The following is a 24,143-nucleotide window of genomic DNA, read 5'->3' as shown; positions in this document are numbered from 1 at the left end:
AAGGCTACTGCTCCCACAATAACAACTAGGAAAAAGAACGAATTTCAAATACCACTTGTTTTAAAAAAGGCATAAGAGGGAATTCCCGGGCGGTCCAGTGGTTAGGACTCCATGCTCTCACTGCTGAGGGCCAGGAAAGTGATCTAAAGGATTTAAATCCCAGAAAGAGAAGAGCCTTCCCTTTCCTAGGTGAGTGGATACCAGTGGCCATTTTTCTTCCTAGGGGCATCTGCCAAGTCTCAGAATGGGCTCAGGATTGAGCCTCCATAGACAAAGGTACTCTGCTTAGGGAAAGAGAAACCAGAAGAGCTTTCCATGGCCACATAAGACTGATGTGACAGAAAGGATCTGGAGGAGCCTGAATGTGTATCTGGCTCTACCTTGTGGGACTTCTGCTGAGTGCTAGTGTAGTGCAGAAGGCCAAGCTGGAAAGACATAATGAAATAACTCATAAGCACATGGCCCTTGGGAGAATGTGTCATTGAAGAGGGGAGCCTGTAGTCAAAATAGGACAGTTCGTCCTATCAACAAATTTGAAACCCAAGATTAACTAAGTCTATCTAAAGCTGTAATCTTACCCAACCTACCTCAGTTACTGACTGAATTGAGGTGATAACCCAATGGCCTAACAGAAAAGAGCATAATTCCTCTGAGGGGAAACACCAACTTCAATTTATACCTTTTTTTATTTATAATAACTGACATACAATTTACATTTTTAAGATATGCAAAGAATCAGGAAAATATGACGTACAATCAAGGGAAAAACCAGCCAATAGAAGCAGACCTGCAGATGATCCAGGAATGGAATTAAACAAGAATATTAACTGCTATAAATATGTTAAAGAAAATAGAGAAAATGAGTGAGGAAATGGGTGGGATGGAAAGATAAAGAATTTCCAGAGAAAAATAGAATCTATAAAAAGAACCAGGTAGACATTCTAGAATTATAAAGTGTAATTTCTGAAATTAAAGATATATATTGGGGCTTCCCTGGTGGTGCAGTGGTTGGGAGTCTGCCTGCCAATGCAGGGGACACGGGTTTGTGCCCCAGTCCGGGAAGATCCCACATGCCGTGGAGCGGCTGGGCCCGTGAGCCATGGCCGCTGAGCCTGCGCGTCCGGAGCCTGTGCTCCGCAGCGGGAGAGGCCACAGCAGTGAGAGGCCCGCGTACCGCAAAAAAAAAAAAAAAAAAAAAAGATATATATTGGATAAATAGGATATATTTAATAGACTGGATATAAAAGAAGAGAGGATTCATGAACTTGATTACAAAAATCATCTAAACTGAAGAACAGAAAGAAAAAGAATTTAATAAATAGTATAAGACACTTATGGGACACTGTTAAATGGTCTAACATACATGTAATTGAAGTTCTAGAAGGAGAGGAAAGATGAGGCAGAAGTAATATCTGAAAAGATAACAGCCAAAAAAGTTTAATGACAACTACAAATTATAAACACCCAGGAAATAAGAAATCAGTAATTTAAACAGAACAGTTCTTCTGATTGAAACAATTCTTCATTTACATTTAATTTCTACTAAAATACAACTTTTACCATTTATTAATCATGACAAAATGTCTCTGAAGTAAATGCTCATAATTTTAATTCTTACGCTTCCAATATTTCATAAAAGTGAGTTTAAAACTCAGGCTGAGGCCCTGCCAATTAAAACTTCTTACATCTTCTTCCTTGCACTTTTAGTTTCTCACAAATAGCTGACATAGCTAACAGGTCTTGGGATGATACTTACATGAACCCTTCTGCAAATGAAATCTTCTTTCTAACCTTGTTAAGTCAATTTTCCCCACTATACTGTTCACTTTTCTAAATTAGAAAAAAGAGTATTCAAGGAATTTAACAGAGTTGTTTACATACTCATAGAAAACCACTATGAGATATGCACCATTTCTCTACCCTAAACCATGCTCATTTTTAGAGTTTTACTTATAGGGAAGAGAAAAATTTGCCTTCTATGAAGTAGAAAGAAAAGTGACTGGTAGATAAACAGCTCCCCGTTATTCAAGGACAAGAAATATTTAAATAAATTTACCTAAATTTAATAAACTATGATGACAGGAAAAAAAAGTGTTCCTGTTTCGCCAAAATGATTAGCAAAAAAAACTGATGAGAGTGGAGGGAAAGATGAGGTCTATGCGTGAATTAAATGAACAAAGGTTAAGGCACAATAAGAATTATAAATACTACATTAGGGAGTGAATGAAAGTTAGTGAGAGTCAGGGGAGACAACAGGTCACAAGTGAGGTGTGCAGATCATCTATCTTTAAGTTAAGTAAGGGTTGGCCTAAAAATACGGCACCCCATTAGTCTTACTGTTATGATTAAATCCTGGACTCTGGGGTCCAACAACCTGGGTTTACATTACAGCTTCACTGTTCCCAAGTTAAATACTCTGAGCCTCAGTTTCCTCTTATATCATTCAGTATAATACCATATACTTAAAGCATTATAACATTAAAGGAGATAATGTATGTGAAGAATTACTACAGTTCCTGACACACTAAAAATCACACTAGTATCTCAGCAACTGGATTTTGAGAAATTTTTATTAACCACACACAAAAAATCACACCTTCTACATCATTCTCTGAATTTGTTTCACTGAAGCTTTTCCACCGTTCCTTTGCTCTTGAGAGGAAGATTTCATAAAGTTCTGGGGGGAAAAAAGAACAAAAATTCATAAATAATAGGAAAGAAATTTATTCTCATATTTTCTATTTTTACTCTTACTTAAAAATAAAGAGAAAAAATCCTATTATAAGGTCAGATTTTTCTTATGTAGCAGGCATCAAAAATGTGGCAAATTGAAGTACTTGATTCTACCAAAACTATTCATTACTCAACCAGAAAGATAGCAAAGAAAATACTGCAGAGTGGTCATCCAAATAGCTACAATATAGAATGAATGTTAAGAGGCAGGAAGAGATGCTTCTGCTGAAGAAGTATCACTATAGAATAGCAGAGACATGATTTTCTTGGAGTCAGTCAGATCTAGATTCAAATTCCAGCTCTGCCACTTACTACCTGTGGGACTTCAAGAAAGGTATTTGATCACTCTGGAACTTGGCTTTCTTCATCTGTAAACCGGAGAAAAACACCAGCTACTCATGAGGTTACTGATGATTAAATAAGATAATTTACATACACCTCCTGACACCTTATAGACCCTCAATAAATGCAAATGCTACTTCTTGCTTTCCTTCTCTCTTGAAACTGGTTTCTCCATTATGATATTGCTATCTAAGGCTACCTAAGCTATCCAAAGCTACCAAACTGCACAAATTTCACCAGAAGGCCTACATACAAAAATCTCAACCCCTAACTTTTTACTTTAATTGCCCAATCACTTTTTGAGATTACCACTCTGTGCTTCCATATACAGCATCTCATTAAAACTTCAAGAACAAAAGAAATTGAAAATTTTTCTCAATTCTCAAATTTTATTTGTTTCTTAGTACTATAGATATTTAAAAATACATAAAAATAGTAAATTTCCATGACAAAACAGCAAAAAGTACTTCTTGCCCAAATACCAATGTTTATATATTGCCCAAAATACCAAGAACATTTTTTACTTCAATTAATCTTTTTAAAAAAATGTATTTAGGGAATTCCCTGGTGGTCCATTGCTTAGAACTTGGCACTTTCACTGCTGAGGGTGTGGGTTCGATCCCTGGTTGGGGAACTAAGATACCACAAGCTGCACAGCATGGCCAAAAATCTTTTTTTTATTAAAATATAAAACTAAAAAATGTATTTGTTTTTAAAGGTAATATATGAATGTGATTTTCTAAAAAATTCAAACAGTACAAAACAGTATAGAGTGAAAAATAAATTTCCTTCCCTCCAATGCACTTTGTGCTTACCAAAACTCTAAAGATAAAAATATGCAAACACAAGCATATACATACATATTTTCCTTTAAAAAAAGTGGCAACACATTACATGCATTGATTTGCATCTTGCTTTATCACATTGGAAGTTGGTCCATATTAGTAGAATAAATCTACTTTAGGTTTATGGTGTTTTTTTTTAGCAACTGCACAGTATCCCAATGTATGACTGTACCATAGTAAGTATACATAATACTGGGTTGGCCAAAAAGTGCCTTTGGTTTTTAAGTAAAATTAAAAGACACATTTTTCATTTTCATCAAGAACTCTATTGAACAATGTAGTCACCCTTTTGTTCCACTACCTTCTGCCATTTTTCAGGCAACTTCATAATTCCATCTTCCCAAAACTTTTTATCTTTTTGAGCAAAGAACTGTTCCAGGTGTCTTTAACAGTCTTCCAGGGAATTGAAATTTTTTCCATTAAGAGAATTTTGTAAAGACCTAAATAAATGGAAATCCGAAGGTACAATGTCTGGTGAATATGGAAGATGAATCAGAACTTCCCAGCCAAGCTGTAACAGTTTTTGCCTGGTCATCAAAGAAACACGCAGTCTTGCGTTAGCCTGATGGAAGACTATGTGTTTTCTGTTGACTAATTCTGGATGCTTTTTGCCGAGTACCACTTTCAGTTGGTCTAACTGGGAGCAGTACTTGTTGGAGTTAATTGTTTCGTTTTCCAGAAGAAGCAAATAATGGAGGACTCCCTTCCAATCCCACCATATACACAACATCACCTTCTTTGGATGAAGACCGGCCTTTGGTGTGGTTGGTGATAGTTCATTTCACTTGCCCCATGATCTCTTCTGTTCTACATTATTGTATGGTATCCACTTTTCATCGCCTGTCACAATTTGTTTTAAAGGGAACTTTATTATGTATGTATGTATGTATGTATGTATGTATGTATGTATGGCTGGGTCTTCGTTGCTGTGTGGGCTTTCTTTAGCTGTGGAGAGCAGGGGCTACTCTTCGTCGCAGTGCGCAGGCTTCTCATTGCAGCGGCTTCTCTTGTTGCAGAGCACGGGCTTTAGTAGTTGTAGCTCACAGGCTCTAGGGTGCAGGCTCAGTAGTTGTGGTGTACGGGCTTAGTTGCTCTGCAGCATGTGGGATCTTCCCCGACCAGGGCACTAACTTGTGTCCCCTGTATTGGCAGGCGGATTCTTAACCACTGCGCCACCAGGGAAGCCCCACAATTTGTTTTAAAAACATAACATTTCAGTAGAGAATCGCATGTGGAAATATGGTCAAGGTTTTTTTTTTTTTTTTTTTTTTAGCTTAACGTATGTGGAAACCAAACATCAAAGTGATTCATATAACCAAACTGGTGCAAATGATTTTCAACACTTGATTTGGATTTTTTGAGTATGTTGGCTATCTCCCTCGTGGTATAACATTCAATTGTTCTCAATTAATGTCTCAATTTGATCGCTATCAACTTCAACTGGTCTACCTGACCATGGAGCATCGTCCAGAGAGAACTCTCCAGCACGAAACTTCACAAACCACTTTTGACACATTCAATCAATCAAAGCACCTTCTCCATACACTGCACAAATCTTTTTTTGCCATTTCGGTTGTGTTTTTACCTTTCTTGAAATAATAAAGCATAATATGCCGAAAATGTTGGTTTTTTTCTTCAATATTAAAATGGCTACACAAAAATTCACTAATTTTGCTAAGTCTTTTAAAATTCATGCTGATATGACAGCTGTCACGTACAATCTAAAAAAAGTGTTTTGAATGAAGTTAAAGACAACTAAGTGCTACGAGCCATCTTACAGATAAAAACGAATGAACCTTTTGGCCAACCCAATATATATACTAACAAGAACCAGATCATTATAAAATTGCTGACTTTCACATTTCAAATAGACTCTTACTATTCTGATCCTTTCTCCCTTCTGTTCACTTCTTGTTACTACTCATGGTTTGGAAAGAAGAATTTTTAAAAGAACAAAAAACTTAAAATTTCTATTATTTGTGCCCAACTCCATCAATGTTTTGATATAAGATGTAGATATAATCTTAAAATTTAGATATATAATTTTTTTGCAATTCTTAAACTGAGGTTTGCACTTTTTCATTTCAAAATGATTCCAAGCTAGGAATTCCAGTTTTTCACTGTTCTACTCAAACTTCAAAACTGTCTTGGAAAAAGAAAGGCTCACCAAATAAATACATCACTTTTGGAAGTCACAAAATTGATCCAATAATAAAAATGCAGCAATGCATTTCCAAACATCAAAGGATATCTCTTCAGGGAAGAGTTACAGTGCTCATCTATAATAAGATGACCTGCATCTCAGTTCAATTCCATGCTTGACTGGGCATGTCACACATTTTATTCTGTATATACAAATGTAGAGCTTGAAGCAGACTAAAGAAGTATCTTGGATTTGAGCAGAGAATACTTTGAGATCAGTGTATGTTTCACTTTCTTGTTTTCTGACAGTAATGATACTGTATGCATTCTCAGTAAATTTCACTTTCACTACAATTTGATATTCATCATCAAAAATAACTGTTAGAACACTCCTTTGAGATAGCTAATTATCTTATCCCCATTTACAGATGAAGAAAACTAAGACCTCTAGATGTTAAGTATTTTGCCCAAGGTCACAAACCTAATACAGAGTGGAACCAAGATCTGAACCACATCTGACTGACTTTAGAACCCCTATTCTTAGTTACTATTCTCTAATGGTTATAAATTTCATGATTAAGACAAATACAACTGGAAAAGAGTCAAACTATTAGAGCCTCTAAAAGTAAACAAAGTTATCAAAACTAAATTTACTTCCACTGAAATTTAGCTTTCTTCCCACCACTAATGAAAAAGAAGAGCATGAGTACCCATTTCACTCCTGAATACATAACTGTTTAGTAGAGAGAAGCTAAAATGACTTTGAAAATAAATGACCTAGTTATTTTACAAACCTTACAAATTTCAAGCTTAACAAATAACTTTTTGATTAGAGAATCTTACAAAAGATTAATACCAACTTAACCAATGTTTTAATGTCTAAGTTGTCAGGATACCTAAAGTGTAAAGCCAAAGTTCTCAAAAAAAAAAACAAAACTGCAAACAAAACTTCAAATAGCCACCAATACTTCTTCATCTCACCTATATGCAAAACTGATTCCTAAAACTTTAACCAATACAATACCTTTCCTAGGCTTAATTTAAAACTCAATTCTTGCCCTAAATTCTAATTTTTTAATTAAAAACAAAGTTAAGTTAAAATGACATGTTCATTATAGGACTTTTGTGAAAATCAATTTTATAAACTATACATGATCATGCTATTCAAAGTTGGCATCACTTTTAAGACTAAAGATAAACATTTAGATTTTTGTTATAAATTCTGTACAACTATATATAATGCTGATTGCTGTAATGAATATCCTTGTAGAAAAGCTGTAATGAATATCTTTGTAGAAAAGCTTTTGAAACAAGTCCTGATTATTTATTTACTTAAAGTGTTAGAACTGGAATAAATCCATCAAAGGTTACATTTTTTGATGCTTTTGGTAAATATTTCTAAATTATTTTCAGTCATACTCTATGTGGGTAATTTTCATTAATTTTAATCACTTTTGAGGAGTAAAAAAAACAGGTACCTTGATTTTTTTGTTGTTTGTTTTTTGTTTTTATTTTTTGGCTGCACCGCACGCATGTGGGATTTTAGTTCCCTGACCAGGGATCGAACCTGCACCCCATACATTGGAACCTTGGAGTCTTAACCACTGGACCACCAGGGTAGTCCTGATGTTGTTTTAACATGTATGTCTTTGATTTAGCAATCACTAGGAAAATGGTTAAATAAATTATACTATAGCCAAACAGTGGAATACAGTGCAGCTACAGTACATATAAGTGCCCCTTTTATGCACTGACATCGAGGGATGTTTGGATGGTTTGTGGGAAAAAATAAAACAAAAGGAAGAAAAAGAGAAGGCTTAAAAATTATCATATGTAGATGTACACTTTTTTATGTGCATAGAAAAAAGATCTGGAAGAACATACACCAAATTGCTAACTGGTATCCAGAGTAGGATCAAGAGCAGAAGTTTGGGTGGAAGAGGGGGACGAAACATGCAGTTTGTACTTTACTATTGCTTGACTTTTTTTCAATAAATATGTAAATAAAAAATTTTAAGTAACAATGTATTATTTATATTATTATATTAGAGTCCCTAAGTCTTTCTGTGGTACCTTTATCTGGCATTATCATTATCACTCAGACCATTTAGTATCTTTTATTACTAATTATTTTACCCTACTGATAATATCCTTATTGTATGTAATTTTTTTTAGTTCATCAAAACTACACTACATTTTACTATCTACATTTTACTCCTATGCGTCAAGGTTTTAAGAAACTTAAGAAAATAAAAACAATGAGAATCTTACTTCTTTTTGTTTTTTAAACTTAAAAATTTTTAAATAAAAAAATTCAAAATGACTGGTTTGGGTAGAAAGATAGGAAAAGAAATTTCTAGCTTTCCCTCAATATTTATGGTTTTTTGAAAAAAGAGGAAACTTTTCCACAACTATTTTATTTTTCCTTGTATATGTTTATTCACCTATTGTTACCTAGACCCAGAAGTTTTTGAAGTTAAGAACTTAAGATATTTAAATGTCAAGATTATTATTGATGGTTGTAAACTAAAAGAAAACCCACAAACCTTATTTATATAATATGAAATATAGTAAATTACTTATCAAATCTTACCAGGTTTTAGAAGGGGGTAGGGAATGAAGCATGCTCTTAAAATGACATATATGGTATATGGCCATACATGGCCTTTTCAAATGACCAATCTACTAATCTGCTTTGGAACGCTGAAGATGGCTGTTTGCATGTGTGGGAGTAACTGAATATAGAATACAAACCAGGAGTGATATTTAGTTCATTTCCTACAGCTAGACTCCAAACTTTCCCACGCACACTAGGGGGCAATCCCTGCCACCACAATTCTCGAACTCTTCTTGTACTACGCCTAGAATTAAAGGGGGAGAAAAAAGGAGAAAGTTACTTTTTATACCAAAAACACTAGTTGCATGAAGGTTTATCTAGTCTATGACCAAGTGACTTAATGATTTTTCAGAACACAGAGAGTTAAGTATGTGATGCACTCTTTTCTTGGGTTCATGTATGTAGGCAAAAAAAGCCTAAAAATATATAGTAATTTAAAGGGAACTGCCTTCTACAACTGCCACTTATACTAAGGATACAATGAGAGTATCAGAAATATGGGGACAATTATGAAAAAAGAAGATAAAAGGAACATAAAAATGCATTGTCAATTCAGTACCAAAAACAAAATCACAACATATTTACTATGCGTAAAGCCCTAGTCTTTGAGAGGCAGCACAGTCTACTGAAAGAAGTCTGGGCTTTAAAATCAGATAGACTTGAGTTCAAATCTGGTTAACCACTAATTGTACAACCCTGGGCATATCACTTAACCTGACTTTGAGCTTCCCTATAAGATAAATGGGAGTAAAGGTTATAAGAATCAAATGTGATTACTTGTATAAAGAACCTAATATAGTATCTGTCACACTGTGACAATATTCAACAAATTTCCAATGCACATCCTACACTAGGCATTGCAGAAGGCATCTCCTACCATCCAGTCTAGAGGAAAAATAAGGTATGTATAAAAATACTGTCAAAAAATAAAAGGCAAAGTAAGGCAAGAAGTGTATTAGTCTCAAAGTATAATGAGACATCACAGAAGGGGAAGATCATATATATCTTACTATCTTGATTATGAGAGAAGCATATTAGAAGCCACTTTAATATTTAACATTTAATAAATGCATATTACAATGAATGTACATATTTAACATTTTCTTTGTCAAAAACCCTGCTATTACATCAATAGTGCATCTTGCAATAGATGGTATGTTAGAATTAAGAAAATATGGTAACTGAGGAAATTAGAAGTTTCATGGATCAACTAATATTTCAGATGGGACTCAAATGATAGGTAAAATTCTGACAGGCACAGAGGGTGGTCAGTAAGGGAAGTAGGCATTAGAGACTGAGGGATTTACAAAAGCAAAGCACAGAGATAAGCATGAAAATTTTCAAACATTGGTTAATAGTATAATTTAGCCAAAACATAAGATACATGCTGGAAGTCATAAAAATACAAAATTGGAAACGAGATCTTTGGAGACAGACTGAAATTCAGGAAAAGTCTGCTTACTTACATTACTTCCCAATTGGGTAGTATTTCATTGATCCAAATTACCATTGCACTTGCAATGTTTTCTTCCTGTTTAAATCGTTCTTTCATTATTTTTTTTCTTTTATGTGCTTCTTTAATTTCTGTTTTAAACAAGTAAAAATTATTTCATGAATAGATTCATGAATAATATCTTCATTTATAAATTAAGATACTAGTAGTCCCAGGTTTATGACACAGAGTCTCTCATAGATAGTCTGCTGCCTTTCTCCTCATAATAGTTTTCTAAAAGTACTTACAGAAAAACTGTGATTCTAGAATGACATTTTATTTCTCTTTAAGAACAAATTTAGTTAGAAAAATAAGAAATCAGCATCATCTTAAAGACAGGCTTGGTCAATTTCACCATCTTCCATCCTCCTGAAATTAATTTCCTATTGATACCAATAAATTAAATATACCAATTGGAGTTAAATTTTATACCTCGTTTTTTAGCCTCGGCCACCATCTCATCATATTCTTGTCGGTGACGTAAAGCTTCTTCCACAGATTTGGCAGGAAGATTTCTGAGGAAAAAAAAATTTTATGTCAACTTTTAAAAGACTAACTTAAGTTTATTGACTTCTGTTCTTTTTATAGCTGGATACAAAGAATTTCTAACCCAACCTTCATATTTCATACATTAAGAAAGTATAAGGTGCTTGCTTCGGCAGCACATATACTAAAATTGGAACGATACAGGGAAGATTAGCATGGCCCCTGTGCAAGGATGACACGCAAATTCATGAATCGTTCCATATTTTTTGATTCACGTTGTTGTAAAGCAGAAACTAACACACCATTGTAAAGCAATTATACTCCAATAAAGATGTTAAAAAAAAGAAAAGAAAGTATAAGGTTGAAAAGAACTCTGCATCTTAGAAAAGAATCAGAATCCAGGTTGCTAATATTTGCTATACATGTGTATATAAATTTATATATCATATATATTTATTTATATATCATTTAAACATGTCCAATTTTAGCCAATAATCCTAGGTTATTTGTTAAACCCACTTACTATAGTTTTTTTTTCAGTCAACTTTTTTTAAAAAAAATATTTATTTATTTATTTGGCTGGGTCAGGTCTTAGTTGCAGCCTGAGGGATCTATTTCCCTGACCAGGGATCGAACCCAGGCCCCCTGCATTGGGAGCGTGGAGTCTTAACCACTGGACCACCAGGGAAATCCCTAGTCAACTTTTTTGAGGTATAATTTCACACAACAAAACGGACAAACATATTTTAAGAGTACTGTTTGTTGAGTTTTGACAAATTTATATACCTGTGCAAACAACACACCAATCAAGATACAGAATGTTCCTATCATTCCAGAAAGTTTCTTTTTGACCCCTTTACACTTAATACTTACCTACCTCCTACCTTAAGTAATCACATATCTGAGTTCTATCACTACAGATTAGTCAGTTGCCTTTAAAGAATTTTGTATAGATTCTTTTGTGCCTGGCTTCTTTTGCTCAGCATATATATATATTTTTTTACGTTTTTATTGGAGTATAATTGCTTTACAATGGTGTGTTAGTTTCTGCTTTATAACAAAGTGAATCAGTTATACATATACATATATCCCCATATCTCTTCCCTCTTGCGTCTCCCTCCCTCCCACCCTCCCTATCCCACCCCTCTAGGTGGTCACAAAGCACCGAGCTGATCTCCCTGTGCTATGCGGCTGCTTCCCACTAGCTGTTCTTCATGACCTTTTTTTTAGATTCCATATATATGTGTTAGCATATGGTTTGTTTTTCTCTTCCTGACTTACTTCACTCTGTATGACAGACTCTAGGTCCATCCACCTCACTACAAATAACTCAATTTCGTTTCTTTTTATGGCTCAGCATATTTTTGATATTCATCCACGTTGTTCTATTAGTAATGTATTCCTTTTAATTGGTGAATAATGTTCCATTTATCTATGTGGATGGACATTTAGATTGTTTCCAGTTAGGTGCTACTATGAATAAAAACTACTATAAATATTCATTTCAAGTGTGGCTATCTGCATTCATTTCTCTTGGTAAATACCTAAGAGCAGAATTTCCTAGATCATAATGTAAGTGCAGGTATATTTTTATAACAAAATACTTTCCACTTTACTAGAGATTTAAGATACCATTCTGAATAAAAATTTGATAATCAGTTACTTGCATATACCGTATTTTGGTTTATAAAATCAAAGGCTTCACAGAGGCAGTGATTTAGATACATGACTATGCAAGAAGAAACACATTTGAATATAACCATATCCAAATATGTCATAATAAGGTCCAGTTTTTGGAATTAGATTTTAAAACTATTTTCAACAGGCTAGGTGGAAAAGGTATGTGACAAACTTTGAAATTATACATTCTACTTCTCTTCTTGAGTTAGTCAGATTCCTCAGGTATGTTGTGGCAGGGAGGAATAAAGGTTAAGATTTCTGTTTCAGGCCATAATGGAATAAGAGAGATCAGGTTTATCCTCTTGTCTTAATTAATTAGAAAAATGAGTTAAATATATTAAACAACCGTTTTTAAGATAATTGGACAACAGGCAGCACAAGACAGTGGTCCTTATGAGAAAGAAATTAAGCAAGGAAACCCTGCAAGTACCTGACCTTACAGCCTGTTTCCAGGTCTCAGTGGTAGGAGAGAGTGCCAAAACAGAGCCCAACTGTCTTGCTGAGTTGAGAAAATAGAGTTTGAAGTTGGGGAGTCCAAGACAGCCAGAATTTGCATAACAGAGTACCAGAGAGAAGGGAGCTGCAGAGGCTTTGCCTGAACACTGTCTATGCACGCGTGTGATTAAACTATGGTGGCCAGGGAAAGAAACACAAGAAATAGGCAGAACAATCTCAAAATCACACTGGACTGACCCATCAAAGTAGAAAGACCTCCTAATAGACAGGGTATCAGATAGAGTCCTTAGGGTATTGCCTCAGTAGTAAGGATAAATTAGCCCTAAACTAAAGGCTGTTCTGGAAGCACCCTAACAATGCTTATCTCAAAAGGATCAAACCAATTCCAAATAACTTAACTGCATACCAAACCAAAAAAATATTTAAAGGAATACAAGAAAGTCCAATATCCAACCATGTAAAAATACAATAGCTGGTATCCAATAAAAATTACCAGGGATGTAAAGAATCAGGAAAATACAAACCATAATGAGAAGAAAAATCAATCAGCAGAAATAGTGCAGAAATGTCAGATAACAGGATTATAAATCAAGGACGATAAAACTGCTGTTATAAATATACTCAAGAAGGTAGAAGAAAGCAGGAGCATGATAACAGAAACTCAAGATCCAAATCAAATGTCTACAGATGAAAATTTCTAAAATGATAAATTCAAAAGATGGGATTGACAGCAAATTATATACTGCAGAAGAAAAAAATATAAGTGAACTTTAAGATATAATAATATAAAACTACACAAGATGAAATAGAGAGAAAGAATACCCCCCCAAAACCACAAATGAGCTATGGGACATGGAAAAATATGAAGCAACATGTTTAATGGACATCTCAGAAGAAAGGAGAGAGGGCAGAACAAAAAACTGTTGAAGAAACGAAGTCAAAAATTTTTCCAAAATCGATACAAAACTATAAATGCACAGACACATTAAGCTCAATGAACCCCAAACAGATGGAACATGAGAAAACCATACCAAAGCAACCATAATCTAATGTATGAAAATCACATAAAGGAAAGCCTTAAAAGCATTCAGAAAGTAAAAGAATTCACTGAAGGCTGAAGAAGTCAACAAAGACATGAAAGAAAGGGAAAAGCCTTACTCTTAACGGATTATGTAGGTGAGGGACCTCCCTGGTGGTCCAGTGGTAAAGAATCCGCCTTCCAGGAACTTCCCTGGTGGCGCAGTGGTTAAGAATCTGCCTGCCAATGCAGGGGACACAGGTTCGATCCCTGGTCCGGGAAGATCCCACAGGCCGCGGAGCAACTAAGCCTGTGTGCCACAACTATTCAAGCTCCCGCGCCTAGAGCCCATACTCCGCAACAAGAGAAGCCACTGCAATGAGAAACCTGCACACCGCAATGAAGAGTAGCCCCGGCTCACCTCAACTAGAGAAAGCTGGCACGCAGCAACAAAGACCCGATGCAGCCAAAAATAAATAAATAAATAAATTTATTAAAAAAAAAAAAAAAAAAGAATCCACCTTCCAATGCAGGGGATACAGGTTCGATCCCTGGTCAGAGAATTAAGATCCCACATGCCGCAGGGCAAGTAAGCCCGTGCACCACAACTAGAGAGCCCGTGCACTGCAACTACCGAGCCTGTGCGCTCTGGAGCCCGCATGCCACAACGAAGAACCTGCGTGCTGCAACAAAAGATCACACGTGCTGCAACTAAGACCCGACGCAGCTAAATAAATAAATATTTTAAAAAAGAATATATTCTTAATAACAGTAAACCAACTGGTTGACAGTCAGTAGTTGCATGGCATAAAAGGCAAAAAGGACAAATACATCATAAGTGCATATTAAATGTCAAGAAAAGAAAAATAACTGCTCTATCATGTGATGATAAGGCGGGGGGGGTGTATTGGCAAAATAAGTGAAAAGGATTAAGCAGTACAAACCTCCAGTTATATAATAAATAAGCCACAGCGATGTAATATACAGCATAAGGAATATGGACAATAATATTGCAATAACTTTGTATCGGGAGGGATGGTTACTAGACTTATTGTGATCATTTCACAATGTATGTAAATGTCAAATTATTATGTAGTAGTATGAGTAGACAAAAATATACTTATGCAGTGACTTTTCCAATTTTCAGTTTGTATTATTAAATCTGTATCATTAAAGATATTATGCTATAATACAGAATATATACAATTCATACATTAATTTGGTAAAAAGATGAGGTAGACAAAAAAGTCACTTTTTTTTCCCCTGAAACATAATACTGTACATCAACTATGTTTCAATTAAAAAAAAAGATAAGGCAGAGGAAGGTTGAAATAGGAACAGATATAAAAAGCCAAGATTTTATGTTTCATACACTGGGTCATAGAGATTTCTAGAAAATATGCATAAAGCTTGGAGATCAACAATTCTTCCCTATTAGTGTTAGGATTCATCTCTGGGATTAAAAATAATTTTCTCTAACAGACCCATTTCTTTATCTAATTTCTTGGTATCTTTTAAATTAAATAGTAATAAGAAAAATTAAAGTTTAAAATTCAAAAAGTGTGCCTGATGATCACTAAAATACTTACGATGGTCGATCCTCAAGAATCAGGGCAGTGGTAGAGAGTGGCTCAAATTCAAAATTCTTTCGTCTTGAAGACTGAGGTGGTGGTTTACAGGTTCTCCCTGTTCGTGCTTCATATTCCTAGAGTAGACAAAAATATACATATGCAGCAACTAACTTTTCCAATTTGCAGTTTGCATTATTAAATCTGTATCATTAAAGATATTATGCTATAATAAGGAATATATACAATTCATACAGTAATTAGGTAAAAAGATCAGGTAGACAAAAAAAGTCACTTTTTCCCCCTGAAGCAATATAAACTATGAATTTATATTATATGTAAAGTATGAAAATATGCTAATAGAGGGGAAGATATAAATGTACTAGATTAATTAGGTAAGGTTTTAGAAAGATATTCCTGCTTACTTTCTATGGTATCCGTTATCCAAGTCCAGCTTTTAATATTCTACAGCAGATAAGCCTACTTTCTAAACCTTCAACCAAGATCAATGATGGAAATGTTGACACAAGAAATAGGTAATCCTCCTGTAATGCTCTGAAGATCTCTCTCAAGGGTGACACTAAACCTCTAATCAAACACTGGTTTTGGATTTCAACCTACTCTGAATCTAACTACTATAAATCTACCTACTTACTCTAAATTGAAACAATAATTCACCAACATATCTTATGCAAAAATACAGCCAAAGACTGTCAAATACGTCACTAAAATTAAAAGACTGTTACTACAGTATTTTTCTCATTCAATTGAATTGATAATTCTCTTAAAAGAAGTGAAGTTAATTTAACATGATATGTTTTTGGTGAACACATTTAAATTTCCACATTTGAGCATTTTTTTCATAAATGTTCACAAGCTTCTGCTGAAATTTATTTCTAGAAATTTGCAAAAGATCAGTAACAAGATTATGGCTTGTAATTTCCAGAACCCACATTTTCCCCTTTCTAAAAAAAAAAAGTCAAGCTAGTGTTTGATCATCTCCAGATAACAAATATATTTGCCACGACATTCTCAAAGATTACTCAGTGATTTCATGAGTAGATCTGCGAGCCCACTGGCTTCTAGAGAAGACATTAATTTAAATGAAGAAAATTAAATGCACTTACAGTGGTCAAACGTTTCATTTACTAACTAGCTGCTTTCCTACCATGGCCTATAATTCTTTTAATATTATTATCTCTTCTAACTCAAAGACTGTTTCTCCCTACTGAATCTGACAGTTGCGAAATATGAACTGATGATTCCATCCCTCTTAAAAATCTGATAATCTTGTTGAAGATTCATCTTATTTGATATCACGTTAAAAAACACTTTATGTTGTCTTAGTCATTTTCTATAAACGTCAAGCTTACTTTATGGTTCCTGCCACTGTTTATAATGGTTTGTACTATTGTTTTCCTTTGCATGACTGCATTGGATTTTTAGAGACTTCTTTCTCAAATTATTTAGAACTGTGTATGTTCATTTTTATTAATTCCCATTTCAAAGAACTGCATAGCCTTTCAGTGTCAAAAGCCATGGGGTCACTCATTTCTTTTTCTCTTTCGAAATTTTCTTTCCTAATATCTAGGATATACATGTAATTATGATCAATGTTTCTCTTCTTCATTACAAACTCAAGTGTAACAAATCCCCGTTTCTGCTAATGTATTTCTTATTAAAAACCACAGATGCTAAATACATATGAGGTTTGTTATCACTTAAACAGCACTTTGTTTTCCTACAATGTGACCAGGTCTCACTGCCAGACAGAATGCAATGAAAACTATCCAATAAAGCATGTTCCATGCAAACAAATGCCAGTACATAGACAGCAAAATAAAACTTCTTTTTCTTTTTGAATTTTATTTATTTTTTTATACAGCAGGTTCTTATAAGTTATCTATTTTATACACATTAGTGTATATATGTCAATCCCAATCTCCCAATTCATCCCACCCCCCCAAAACTTCTAAATCAATATATTAAAAACAGCTAGCATTTACTGTCACAATGTACCATGTACTGTTTTAAACACTTAACACATTTAATCCTTGAAACAACCTTGTGAGGCACCTAACTCACAGTAGAGGAAACTGAGGCACAAAGATGTGCAGTCACTTGCCAAAGGTCATAAATTGCAGGCAGGGTAGGTTCCAGAGCTTGGCCTTTTAACGATCTATTATCTTACTATGTATTAGCAGACAGTCAAGTAACTATCCAAGACAATTTAAAATAATGAGATAGATGAAATCATTCAGTGAGAGGCTGATGGGGAACTTTAAAATGGGAAGATCAAGCTAACAATACCTCAATCACTGATCCATCTAAACATTATTTTAAAAGACCAACAGAGAGTATGTGTTTCCTGATGCAATATGAAGTACATAGCATCATTCTTGAAGTATTCTTGCCAAAAGAAAAATCAAACAAATATGATTAAGCCTATAGAACTGTACTCTCCAATATGGTAGTCAAAAGAAGTGATAACCAAATAAGTCATATATGCTCAAGTTTACATAGAAAAATATCAAGGAATTTGAACTATAAGGGGGTTTTCCTCTGGAGGGTTAGACTAGAAATGAAGTGCATTTGTCTTACTTTAAATTATTCAGCACTGTTTGACTTTTCTTACAAGAAATAAAGTAGTTTGTTTGTAAGAGAGATCATTTCATAGTCACGGTGGATAACTCACAAAGATTTTACTGAAGAGTTGGGATCAGAACTGGGGCAAAAATGATAGGTATTAATTACATAGACAGAAAGGATTGGAAAGAACATGCCGGGGGAGCAAGCAAAGGCATGGATTAGGGAAACACATTAATCTCATTGAATATGAAAAAGGATGAGAAATAAAGTATAGGCTAAATTATGGGGCCTTTCACTGGCAAAAATATTTGGAATTCATGATGAACAAAATGGAGAGCCACTTAAAGTCTGAACAAAAAATGAAAAGTCTTTTATTAAAAATTAACTAAATAAGTACACGTTTAATATGAAAGGCAAGACAAAAGTACATAAATATCATTTATTTATGTATCTACCTTACAAATGAGCTTTATAAAGAATTGTCACTCAAATATTTTTCACATGAGAGAGGAAAGAAGTTATATTCTAGTATTTACTATCACAGATGCTTAGCATAAAAAGGCTTTAAATTTCTAGAGAATAATTATTTTAAAAGCTTAAAACATGATATCAATCCATACTTATCTGAAAGTAGGATAGATTTATACATCTTTAATGACTTAAATATTTGGCCAAATAACTTAAGGTGCTCTTCTAACATGATTAAAATTACAAATTATATTAGAAATATTAAAATATTAAATATCAGTACTTTCAAAATTAATCACAAAGTGATATCAAATACATTTAGGCAAATGAATCAGACCACAGGATTAATATTCCATATATTTAGCTAACTGTGGTCTCTGTTTGACAAAGAGGCTCACAGCACCAATCAGAGACTCCACTTCTCTACTACTCTCTCAGCTATGCCCTCCTCCATGTGTGGGCTTCATCTGGAGGTTGGCTTGCTGCTCAGAGAAATGAATGTAGCAAAGCCAGGTGTCACATCCTCATAGCATAACTTTCAAAGATCCTCTAGTTGCTCTTCTAATAAAAACTCTCACAAATACAAAGAAAGCATCCTTCCTGGAAGGTCCCAGGAAACACCCCATTCAACACGCAATCACAATGACCTGAAAAATAAGCTTTATCAATGAGTTAAAGTTAATTAGGGCCTATCCCTATAGGTGAGGAAAATCACATAATTCTTAAATGAGTTGAAGGCAATAGAGAGAGAAAATAGTGTTCAAGTTACTGATAAATAGTTTATATACATAATAAGACTTCATTTAAAAATACAACCAAATAATATCTAATGGGAGAAATTTCTGAAGTCATTTTCACTTTAAATCCATGTGGGTCATGTCATAAAAATCCCCTGTATATTCCTTCCATAGAAGTTTAATAAGGAACAAAAAATTGATAATTTTATAAGTTATAAAGAAACTTTGCAATATTAAAAAGCAATTGGAAATATCATAGTCCAAGGAAATCAGTAAATTAATGCTAGCTATAGCAAATCACTGTTTGAAAATATCACATCGATCTACCTCATTTCCTGCCAACAAAGGTCAGTTGTTGTTGTTTGGTTGGTTTTTTTTTTTGGCCATGTTGCGCGGCATGTGTGGTCTTAGTTTCCCAACCAGAGATTGAACCCAGGCCCTCAGCAGTGAAAGCGCACAGTACTAACCTCTGGACCGCCAGGGAATTCCAAAGGTCAGTTTTAACTGACTTATTTTCGTGAGTTGTTGGGAGCTACCTATTAAAGGTTAAGAGGCATTTAGTTTTTCTTTTAACTTAGGGAATGTATTTTTATGGGGCATTGTAATGAAGCCTGTTTATTTTTTTAATTTAACTTATTCTTCATCTTCCACTCAAAATATTGTTCTATGGAATGTTTACTTTAACTGGGGTAACTAGAATAGAAGATGAAACCAGCGCTAGGGGCAGGCTGGCAAATATCTGTAGGATAATTTATTCTAGTTACTGTAAGAAAATTTGAGTCAAACAGGCAATTAATTCTAAGTCTGATCAAAAGTTGGTAGGCAATTGCTGCCATCTCCACAAGCATAAAGTAGAAAAAATTACTTACAATTCCAAGGCAAAGAAATACTGGATTCACATAAACGAAAAAAATGTTTTTCCTCGAAATAATCTCTTAGAACAGAGAAAGCACATTTGCTTAACAACATCTCATTTTATGGGTGCTTTCTCTCTATTAATTTGAACAGCAAAGCACTATTTGGAGAAGGTGCATTATCCTGAAACTATCTCAGTCAACACTAGTTTGGAAGGTGATTTTTTTTAAATAATTAAAAAAAAATTTATTAATTTAATTAATTTATTTTTGGCTGCATTGGGTCTTCGTTGCTGTGCACAGGCTTTCTCTAGTCGCGGCAAGTGGGGGCTACTCTTCGTTGCGCTGCATGGGCTTCTCACTGCTGTGACTTCTCATCACAGAGCACGGGCTCTAGGCGCATTGGCTTCAGTAGTTGTGGCACACGGGCTCACTAGTTGTGGCTTGCGGGCGCTAGAGCGCAGGCTCAGTAGTGTGGTGCACGGGCTTGGTTGCTCCGTGGCATTTGGGATCTTCCCAGACCAGGGCTCGAACCCATGTCCCCTGTATTGGCAGGCGGATTCTTAACCACTGCGCCACCAGGGAAGCCCCTGGAAGGTGATTTTTTTTTTAATAGGTTTTTTTGTTGTGGCTTTGTTAAATTGGAGAAGGAAAGGAAGAAAATGGACACAAAGTAATGAAGGATTCCCAGAGGTTTAACCATTCAATTGCAAACTATCATAAAGAACCTTTTAAACATTACCTTAAAGAACAATACAGTAAGAGATTAGGTTGTAGAGATCCTAATTTTATACTTATAGAATAAAAGAAAAAATGTAATGCATCTGGAAACTTGTGGCTTGACACAAAATTTGAGTAACAAGATAATACACTTAAAAAGCACTATATCTCCTACAACTTTGATGAAAATGAAGATGATGTGCTCTGGGGTTAAAGACCACAAAAGTGGTCAGTGATGCTGAACATACTGACATCAAAGATGTATGCAAACAGATCTGAATAAAAAGACACTATTTCTTAATATATTATTATATATGTGAATTGAATATGTAATTAGAAACAAGTAAGTATTTGGTTTTCATCTACATTCCTAAAACTAATATATACATGTTGGACAAAAAATTCTTCAGAAAGATAGGCAGATTCCCACTTGGTGGACTGGGTAATTCATACCAACTTTCTTGCTGAAAACAACCACTGGGATGCCAAAGGGGTAACAAACAAGGTGAGCCTATCGATCATCCCATTATTATGCATGGGGGCAGTTCTGGACATCCAGTGCAGGAAGGGAAAACTTGAAGAAAGCCTGGCTGTAGTTGGAGTGGTCAAGGGGGGCCAGAATTTGTGGGCCAGAGTAGCAGAAAAGCACTCCATTGAGAAAGAGCTCCAGAAATCTGCACAGGAGTCCTCTTGAGTCTTTAGCTGAATACCAAACTGCACATGTGTAAGGCGAAACACAACAAGGCTGGGCAAAAAACAACTTCCGGGGAAAGAACAATTACTGTGGATGGTAAGCAAAACAGTTTCCAGAGCTCACCCACAGCTGAGAAGTATTCATATTCCCATCAATCAGAATGGAAAGTCTTCACTGAATACACAGGATATTCAGGAGAGACCTGAATGTTCAGACTCACCTGAAACTATGCAAGTCAGAAGACAATGGAAAAACCTTTAAATTGCTGGAAGAAAAAAAAAAAATAAAACAATGGGGGAAAAAGCCTGTTGATTTAGGATCCTATACCAAAAAAATATATCTATCTTTGAAAAATAAAAGCACAATAAAAATGTTTTCAGACAAACAAAACCTGAGAGAATCTGTTGTCAGTGGACCTGCTCTATATTTTAAAGGAAATCTTTCAGGCAGAAAGAATACATATATGAAAACATGAATCTACACAAAGAAATAAAAAGCACCAAAAATAGTAAATATGGAAAACATTTTAGAAAAGACATAAATAAGAGACAAAAATATAAAAGTCATTTTTAAAAGGATATCTGACTAATTAAAGCAAAAATAATACCAGTGTATTGAGGGGCTTACAGCACAAAATCAGAAAGGAGAGAAAGGCAGTATACTGTTGTAAGGCTATTACATTATGCTCAAAGTGGTATAACATTATTTGAGCACAGATTGTGATAAAGATAAATATCACAAGCCCTACTGCAACAGTTCTCAACAGTGTCCCAGAGATGGTTTCATGAGGTTTGCAAAGTCAAAACTATACTGCTAATAGCTCGTCAATGTGTTGACATTAGCACTAATTTTGCTAAAGCAATATTGAATAAAACTGTTGATGCCCTAGCACAAATCAAGGCAGAGACACCAAACTGTACTACTAATCACTGTGTTCTTCATGACATGCACTCAGTTTAAAAAAAAAAGCGGGGGGGAGGGGGAAGGGATGTCCAATTTCACTTTCTAAGTGAGTTAATAAATATTTCATCCTTTCAGTTTTAATTCTGGGTACAGTAGTAATTGACAGACAATCCCCATAAACAAGAACTCTTTGAGATCCTTCATACCCAGAATCCAAAGCAGTTGTAAAAATAAAACGTTTGAGAACTGTTGGCCAAGAGTAACCACTGAAAAACTAAAACAAAGGGATATTGAATAAGCTAACAATGGAGATAAAATGGAGTACTAAAAAACTCATTTAATCCAAAAGAGGGCAGGAAATGAGATAAAAAGAAACAAAGACCAGATGGGACAATTTGAAAAGAAGTAGCAAGATAGTAAATTTAAAACAAGTCATACCAATAAATGACACTCCATTTAAAAAGAAGAGAGTATTAGACTGCCTACATAGACCCAAATATATGCTACATACAAAAAAAACACTTTAAATATGAAGATGGATAAAAAGTAAATGGACAGAAGAATAAATATCATGTAAACACTAAGTGAAAGCAAGCTTCAGCGACTAAATTAAAGTTAGACAAAAACTTCATAATAAGAACCATTACCAGGGCAAAAAAGACATTACATTAATGGTAAAAAGGTCAATTCATCTAGAAGACATAAATACGAAGCTTCAAAACAAAAAGAGAAAAAAAAGAGCAAAAGGAGAAATAGCCAAGTAGATTATGGTGGACATTTTATTACTCCTCTCTCAGTAATTCAAAGAACAAATAGAAAATCAGCAAAATTATACAAGACTTGAACAACACTATCATCTAACATGACCTAATTGACATTTATACAACACTAACCCAACATCAGCAGAATATACACATTCTTTTCAAGGACACAAGGAACATTCCCTAAGACAAGCTATATCTAGGACATAAAACAAGTCTCAATATATTGAAAAAGTCTAAAATTTCATAATGTATACTGTATGAGCATAATGGAATTAAATTAGAAATTATTTACAGAAACATCTGAGAAAATTCTAAAATATGTGAAAATTAAAACAACACACTTCCAAAGAATCATGACAAAAGAAATAACAGAGAAAACATTTTGAATCGAATGAAAATGAAAATTATGAAACTTGTAAAATGCAGCTAAAGCATAGTTAGAGGGAAATGTATAGCTTAATCCACATATTAAAAAGATAAAAGGTCTAAAATCAATGATCCACCTTAAAAAACTAGAAAAAAACAAATTCAAACCAAGAGGAAAGTAAATAATAAAGAGCAAAAATAAATGAGATAGAAACAAAGAGGTAAAACTCAGTGAAACAGAAGAGGTATACGTTTTTAAAGATCAGTAAAACTGATAACTTCTGGCAAAACTGATCAAGAAAAAAAGAAGACACAAATTACTAAAATCAGGAATGTATGAGAAATAATGTCTCCATATCACATAACCAGTGGACATTAAAAGGATAAAAAGAGAATATTATTAACAATTTTTTTCCAATAAATCCAACAACAGAGGTGAAATGTAAAAATTTCTTAAAAGATGTAAGCTAACCAAGTCTGACTCAAGAAAAAATAGAAACAAAAATAAACTCAAAATGGGTTAAAGACCTACATGTAAGGCCAGACACTATAAAACTCCTGGAGGAAAACATAGGCAGAACACTCTATGACATAAATTACAGCAAGATCCTTTTTGACCCACCTCCTAGAGAAATGGAAATAAAAACAAAAATAAACAAATGGGACCTA

General features: G+C 34.4%; 1 protein-coding gene and 1 non-coding gene across 5 annotated transcripts in view; one reads left to right on the top strand and one right to left on the bottom strand.

The window, feature by feature from the left end:
- The window catches only part of TBC1D12 (TBC1 domain family member 12), a 120,084-nt gene that overhangs the window by 9,880 nt on the left and 86,061 nt on the right, over nt 1-24,143 (bottom strand). For all 4 annotated transcript variants that reach the window (XM_007127230.3, XM_055080896.1, XM_024121551.1 and 1 more), the window contains 5 exons: nt 15,401-15,516; nt 10,604-10,686; nt 10,146-10,263; nt 8,817-8,923; nt 2,597-2,677 (listed from right to left, as the gene is read on the bottom strand). In XM_007127230.3, the coding sequence (XP_007127292.1) occupies nt 2,597-2,677; nt 8,817-8,923; nt 10,146-10,263; nt 10,604-10,686; nt 15,401-15,516 (505 nt within the window). The remainder of the gene's footprint in view (nt 1-2,596; nt 2,678-8,816; nt 8,924-10,145; nt 10,264-10,603; nt 10,687-15,400; nt 15,517-24,143) is intronic.
- On the top strand, nt 10,818-10,924 carry LOC112064273 (U6 spliceosomal RNA). Its single transcript, XR_002891455.1, has one exon. It is a non-coding gene; the product is annotated as a U6 spliceosomal RNA (small nuclear RNA).

This window comes from Physeter macrocephalus, chromosome 20, assembly GCF_002837175.3.
Source record: "Physeter macrocephalus isolate SW-GA chromosome 20, ASM283717v5, whole genome shotgun sequence".
NCBI lineage: Eukaryota > Metazoa > Chordata > Mammalia > Artiodactyla > Physeteridae > Physeter > Physeter macrocephalus.
This window is presented reverse-complemented; position numbering and strand designations above follow the sequence as displayed.